At 31.8% G+C, this 7220-nt stretch overlaps 1 protein-coding gene across 1 annotated transcript; it reads right to left on the reverse strand.

Annotated features, from left to right (window-relative positions):
• Positions 1–773: 773 nt before the first annotated feature.
• Positions 774–6742, reverse strand: LOC134257532 (di-N-acetylchitobiase-like; the record flags this gene model as incomplete). The annotated part of the gene is made up of 7 exons (XM_062740134.1): positions 6397–6742; positions 5477–5627; positions 4968–5182; positions 4346–4520; positions 3643–3743; positions 1367–1555; positions 774–861 (listed from the first exon to the last, which is right to left on the reverse strand). Coding segments are annotated over exons 1-7 (1075 nt in total), but the record flags the coding sequence as incomplete, so codon positions are not given.
• Between the last annotated feature and the right edge of the window lie 478 nt (positions 6743–7220).

Here is a 7220-nt window from a genome sequence, read left to right on the forward strand (position 1 = left end):
TGACAGTAAATAATCAGTTCTCTAACTGTAAAAACATTGCTTTGGAGTTGGTAGACAATTAATTGCCCGGAGGGGTGATAGGTAATTATCATTTGACCAGCGCACGTGTGTCACAACATTGGCTTCCTTTCATTGGGACGTATGGAGGGGTGTTTATGTTGCAGCAGATTTTCATTGAGTTATTTAAAACCTAAAATAATTTTTTATTTTATTGTATTTCATTAAAAAATGACTTATTACTTTGTCTGGCAGATAAGGTGCATGTGCACTATCATTACGGAAGGACGTTGCATAGGCATGAGTGAACGTCTAAAAATAACATTGGTAATGGTGGCCTACTTGGAGACAATCAACATGCAGCTCAAATTACTTTTAACTTGCTTTTTTATGTTATTTTAGTATCAAAAGATTATGAAAGTGACATTTTTAACAAGCATACCTTCCAACAATAACTTTCTGAAGTTTAAAATATGGCGATAAACAAAAGAAATTGCATGTCTCAAGGTAATACTACGGTATGTACGTATGATAGCCGTGTTTCACCTGAAAGAAAAACTTATCAAAATCCCATTGTGATGTAAAATATGCATCCCTTTCTCAAAGAAATTTATTTTAGGAAAAAAGTGTGTATTATATTCCCCCAAATACGGTATTCAAGACATTCTGATCAAATTTCATACACTAATACAATTCTTTATGTTGCAATACTAATATACCCTCGGCGGGGCATTCATGTCCTATGGACATATTTCTAGTTTCTTAATTGGTTTTACCTTTAAACTTCATGGTCCTGATGTACATGTATTTGTCCAGTAGACTGTCATGTCCTTCGTACCAAAGCTGATGCTGTACACCATTGTCCTACAATAGAGAATTTGTCAGTGTTCAAATTTTGTTACATGTACCTAGAACTCTGGTAACTTTTCATTTTGTCATTGTCACAAAATTGAGTCTATGCAGCCCGATAGTAACAAAAAAAAAACTTATAATCATATACTACCATTTCAACCTGACCACCAGTCCATATTTAAATGATAACAAACTTACTAGTAAGTCAAAACTTCAAATGCATATATATTCTGAAATAATTTTGAAAATCAAACCCATTGTGTAAGTTTGTATTTAATTTTAGATATCATACAAACATACAATTTTTGAAACATGTACTTAAAAAAAACTTAAGAATTCAGAATCTTCTCATTTTATGGCATTAGAGAGTCTGGATTGTATACTATAATAACAAGATTTGTTTATTTCAAACAAGAGGCCTATGGGTCACATCACTCACCAGAGCACTTGGGCTAGAGAAATGCTGAAGTCTAACTATGATAATTGTCCAGTTATTACATATAAAAGAAGTACTTACTTCAACATTAATGTAGTCAGATCTATAAATTGGGTGGTAGTGGTGTGACTTTTTATTCTGGTACTGAACAGGATACTTGGCTTTAATATCTGCTACACTGACTTTTTTCCTTTTTGATGTATCACAGGCAGTGGAGTTAACTTTCTTGCCAAAATAGCAGGTCAGTGCTTCTTGACCTCCACTCTTTTTCTACATTTACATAAAAAACAAACATTAGATACAGTGGAATTATTATACATTTGGGGGTTTTAGGGATTCAAAACTTTGAAGTGAAAATTAATTTTTATTAAATGTGGTTTGAAGGTCGAGTTGAAGGTCATTAGATCAATAAGCTGTCAAAAATCTTTAACAAAAAAACAAAAAAAATTACTCATTTTAATACATCTTTTAATTTGAATTTTTAAAGATCTAAAAAAAACTTTTGAAATAAAATTTCCATTCAGAAGTGCATGTATTCTGTCAGAAGTCAATGTCACTCTAAAATAATCTTTTGACAAGCAGTATACAAGCCATATGTTCAACATAACATCCCAGCCTAATATCAATTATACTTGAATTGTACCTGAAACCAAAAGTCTCTGACAAGACTGTAGTCTTCCCCTCTCCTTTTTGCAAAAGGATCATTTATCTTTACAAGAACCATCACATAACCTACCAATTCTATCAATATGAATGTATACAACCATTTTCATTTACATTTCCAAATATTTTTCCACAATAAGATTCTTTGCAAATTTTCTCATGAACTACCATGGGATGAATAAGAATACTTCCATTGTGCAGTAATTGAAGTAAGAGAAAAATTGTGAAAACTTCTTTTTTTCTTAAAAGCATTGTTGAATAACAAAAATGTGTGGCAAGTCATCAGAAAAATAATATATTAAATATAAGAAATGAATTTAATCTTTGAGAATTCTTAAGGTAAATTAAAGACCCAATTTTTTTACCATACGGTTACCTGAGGAGGGGGAGTGGTCGAAGTAACAGTAGTGTTATTTACCTGGAGACCCCCAATACCCAAGATGTCAAAAATCTGTGTATATGTAGCATTACACAGGAAGTCTGTGTTTGGTAATCAGGGTCATCATTATGTGTTTTGTGTCTGGTTTTGAGTGAAACTACGTAAAATAATTATTTTAATATGAAATTTATTTGTAAACTTAACGCATTCATCGTAATCATGGTAATGTTTTGAAGGAAAAAAAATATAAGATACATGTATATCGTTTTAGAAAATGTTTTCCTTACATAAAAGAAAAAATCACAACTAAAAATTACAAATCTATATTTATCTTTTTTAATCTTCAATAAAAGAAATCACTTGATTAAAAAAGTCTGAATATCCAAATAAAAAAAATTATTAATCCACCTATCCGTCGTGCATGTGAACATGCATTTACCGCGATCGGATTTTTTTCCCCCTGGCCAACAATGTTAAGTTGTCCAAAATATTCCCTATTTTTAACAAAATTTTATAGTTAGAAAGATTTCTTTTCAGAATCGATCACTATTAATCATCTTCACATTTTCATTACATATAGGGCCTATATACAGAAGCTAGAGGAAATTCGAGCATTAATTCTGACATCAATTTCTGTACAACATCGCGTGGATTGTAGCCATAGTACAAAATAAAACTTTTAAAAAGTATGCTATGCCGTTTATTAGTGCTGAATATTTTTCTTATATCCCATTTCTTAAAAAAATAATTTAAATCGTCGGACTTCCAATTACAGCAAATAGGGCCGGTTTCTGTGGACGCGGTCTTTTTTCTACAGATAACGTGGACGATATAACACCTCCAAGTAACAAACAGCAGTGAAGATAGAAAAGAAATATTTTATAATGTCAATGTTCTGATAGTCTACTTTCAATTATTTTTTAAAATAAAATTCACACATATTGGAGTTTTCTAACCCGCGTGTATACTATGCGGGTACATGAAAGAGTTTGACCCGTGACCAGGGAATTGTTTTCAAAACATGCAAACTCGGATTATCAGGAAGCACAGGTAGCTGACCTGTCAATCAAATCAGAAGCTATTGTTTTTTTTATGATTGACAGGCGGTAAATTATTGATCTTGAATCAGGTAGATTTTGGGGGCGTTAACATAAAATTGGGTGTTTAACTACAACGCTTCACGCCTGCATATTTATCATGAAGTGCTAACATGCTTTATGAAATATGCCGGCCTAGAGTATCGTATTTCATGTCCTCAAGAATTCGCAAAGATTAAATTCATTTCTTCAATAAGCTGTGGAAAAACATAACACACCTGCACTGAAGAATTACTACAGGTGTAATCATAGCCATGCCAAGGAATCCCAATCAACAGCTTGTCTGGAGTAATGCCATGATCAATGTATTCTTCCACACCTGAAAGAATCAAGATTGTTAGCTTATTGTCTAATAGATGTCTTTTTCAATTGTCTGACACAGTATTTCATGACCTTAATAAGAAAACTATTAATATTCTTAAAAAATATTTAAAATAACTTTTTAACTGGTACTTGTACATGTATAAACACTAATTTGGCACCTTTTTTGTCCGAATGTATTTGATGTATGTATATGTACAATAGCAACAAGCACTGGGCTCAAGTGTGCTTTGTTGCTAAGGGCAACATTGAAAATTTTCACCCTACAAAAACTGACATTAACCTTGGTTGGTGTTTGGTTGTCAGTGGTTTTCTTTTGATAAAATTTATCAAAATTACCCTAAACTTAACCTTGGTTGTCAGTGTTTCTTATTTAAGTGAAAATTATCAGAATTACCTTAAACTATAGTATATGCAGTATGTACCTAATATTGAACTAAATGCAATGGCTGAATACATAGGATTAATCAGGACATAAGACATTATATAAGATTGAAGGCAATAATAGAATAGACCAGTAGCTTATTCCATTTAACTATATAGTACTGTACTAAACAGCAATGTTTGAAGTCAGACCATTGATGAAAGCAAAATACTTACCATACACAAGACTTGTCATTGGAATGGTAGCTTTGGCAATGCAGTTGGTATTGGTATCACATGTAATAAAGCTTTCAGGACTGGTGATAAAAGCAGAACAATGCTCGGTCAGATACTTGGCTAAGCTACAGTCACCGTCATAGCAGGGAGGTTTGTATGGAACAATACACAGCAGCTACAGAGGAAAATTGTAGTGGTTTTAAAAGCAGTATAGGTAAAAGAAGGGCCTCTTTAATGGTATGTGTACAGAAAGATGTAGTAAATGTTCAACATTTTTAAACTTCTAAAATTAAATACTGTATAAAAGGTACTTTTTTCAGTATGGTTTTAGTTCCAGCATACTTTGAATATTACCATTATATATAAGGAATATAGTGGGAAATTTTTTTCAGGTAATTTATTACTCTTAATTGGATTAAACTAAATTGTGATTCCATGAAGTTTTGACCCACAAGGAAAAAAGTATGTTTACTGTTTTTAAGATAAGGAAAATGAACTTTTCAAAGATCATAATATATTGTATTAAAAATTGAAACATTAAAAGTACTGAATTATATGCTCCTTGTCTATTGCAATAATCTAAAATGATCACAGCCTTAATGAGAAAATCAGTCAATCTTACCTCTGCACTGTGAGGAAGAAAATAATTTTTAACCATGTACTTCAACAATTCCAGCACTTCCTGAATATGACTGCTATCAGCAGTACATTGTCCCAGCAGATCCAGCAAATCTAGAGCTATGTAATCTACATATAACAGGTCCTTCTTAGCTGCCACCTTATTCAGCCAGTTCTGTAGCTCAGGATCTGAGGTATTTGTAATTACTGGCACTTTCTCTGAAATTAAAATTTAAAAAAATTTCACTTACAAAATAATAAACATGATAAACAATTTTCAAACTTTTTTTGTTCCACTACAATGTTTTTTATTAAATGTAATACTAGCTGCAATAATGTAGCCCTCTCCCCCCCCCCCCCCTTTTTTTTGGGGGGGGGGGGGTAGAGGAAACATCAGATTTAAAAAATACGAGAGGTCTACGTTATTGCAGCTAATGTTATACATTTAATCAATGCTCTAACAATTTACAATTAAGAAAATTTAGTTTAACTTCACATTCCATATGAAATTACCAATAAATGCAAAGTTGGCTTTATATTTGTGAGCAGTACACATAAGCTGTTGAGCTTTTTTATTTGGGACTTCACTTGTAGCAATGACTGTGGTAATTTCAGACCAAGGCCATTTTGAGTGGTCTGCTTCGCCTTCTGCAACAACTACTTTCTGCAATGGAAAAAAATGACATATTTCAAGAAAACCATTTGTAATATGATTAATGTCCTACAATTTAACATCACAAATTGAGTAATGGGATTGAAGCTAAAGTATTGTTTAAAAGGACTACTGACATGTGAAAAATGTTAATCTTTATTTAAAGAACTAGAGTTCCTACCTGTTGAGAGATGTTGTACTCAAAACATAAAAAGTTACCTATATTTTGTAACTGATTTCTGACCACAAACTTCATACATATTGAACAAAATAAAAAAAAAACATTAATTGCATGCAGTTGAAAAAAAAAAATTCACAACTGAATTATCATTTCAATGGGAATATATCCTTTGCTTAAACCTGTAAAAAACAGCATTGTTAAACTGTAACAATGACTTATACAGACTGCTGTTTGAAATGTTGATCCATAGCACATACATAATCTTTTGAGTAATCCAAGATTCCTGAGAGTCAGCTGGTCAGATGAATCTCGAATTAATTTATGAGTTGTATTATACCTTCAACTTTTTCCCCATTTATTAAAAAATATTATGGAAAAACTGTATCAGAATACTTTTGTCAAGCTTATTTGAAACACTGATGAAGCTATATAGCTAATTCATGAGATCTTGGCAATGTGCTGGTCATTAATTGATACTTGTTTAAATCACAGGGCTTACATTTTTTTATACAAACTAGATCATATTTGCATGTAAATTGACATGTATTACATGTATCATTTTTTTTCTGAAGTCAAACAAAAATTTAAAACAAGACAAACCTCATCATTGTACTCAAATTTATGTACTCGGCAATAAATAGGGTCACAAGGACAATCATGATGGATATTGTACTTCACAGCATTATCAGGTGAAACCCCGGAAATGAACAATAAAAATTGTACACAGAATGTCAACTCTATCCACAAAACTTTCATTGTTTAAGTAATGATATCATGAGAAGTACAAGAGATTTATAAATAGTTCAGTGTGTTGAGTGTACACAAATCAAGCAGCTAGGGGACATTTAGTCATACTTCCGGAAAGACCGAAATGAATCAATTCATACACAATATATTCGTCTTCAAGAATTTTGATCACCCAAATACTTATATCCCTAAAAGATCTCTTAAAGGTTGGCTAAAGATTTACAAAGCCGCGAAAGAAAACAACAAAATAACATAACATCTACCTCTCTGGTAAAGTTCCTGATCTTATTATAGCAAAGGCTGGAGTCGGAACACACGCATGCTCTTAATTTTAAGGTCCTCGAACACGTGAATGAAATTATGAAAAATAAGATAAGAATGAGCAAATATGAATGACGCATTTTCTCCTCAGATCGTAAGTTACGTTTCACCTATTCCCTCATATTCTTCGAACTTGAGTTCCTCCTGTGATGTCACATCCGGAAGAATTTTCCTTAAATGACTTCCCTTTCTTTCTTTCAATTTATGATTTTTTTCAAAGAAATTTTAAATAATTTGTAAAAATAATAATATTTAACATCACCAGAAATAATAAATTATGTTTTGTCATAATTTAAAATAAGATTAATTGAGATAACAAGAGAAAATTTTCATAGAGTACAAAATCTGATTTTTAA

Source organism: Saccostrea cucullata, unplaced genomic scaffold (genome assembly GCF_032062105.1).
Source record: "Saccostrea cucullata isolate Sc308-1 unplaced genomic scaffold, CSIRO_AGI_Scuc_v1 ctg16510, whole genome shotgun sequence".
NCBI lineage: Eukaryota > Metazoa > Mollusca > Bivalvia > Ostreida > Ostreidae > Saccostrea > Saccostrea cuccullata.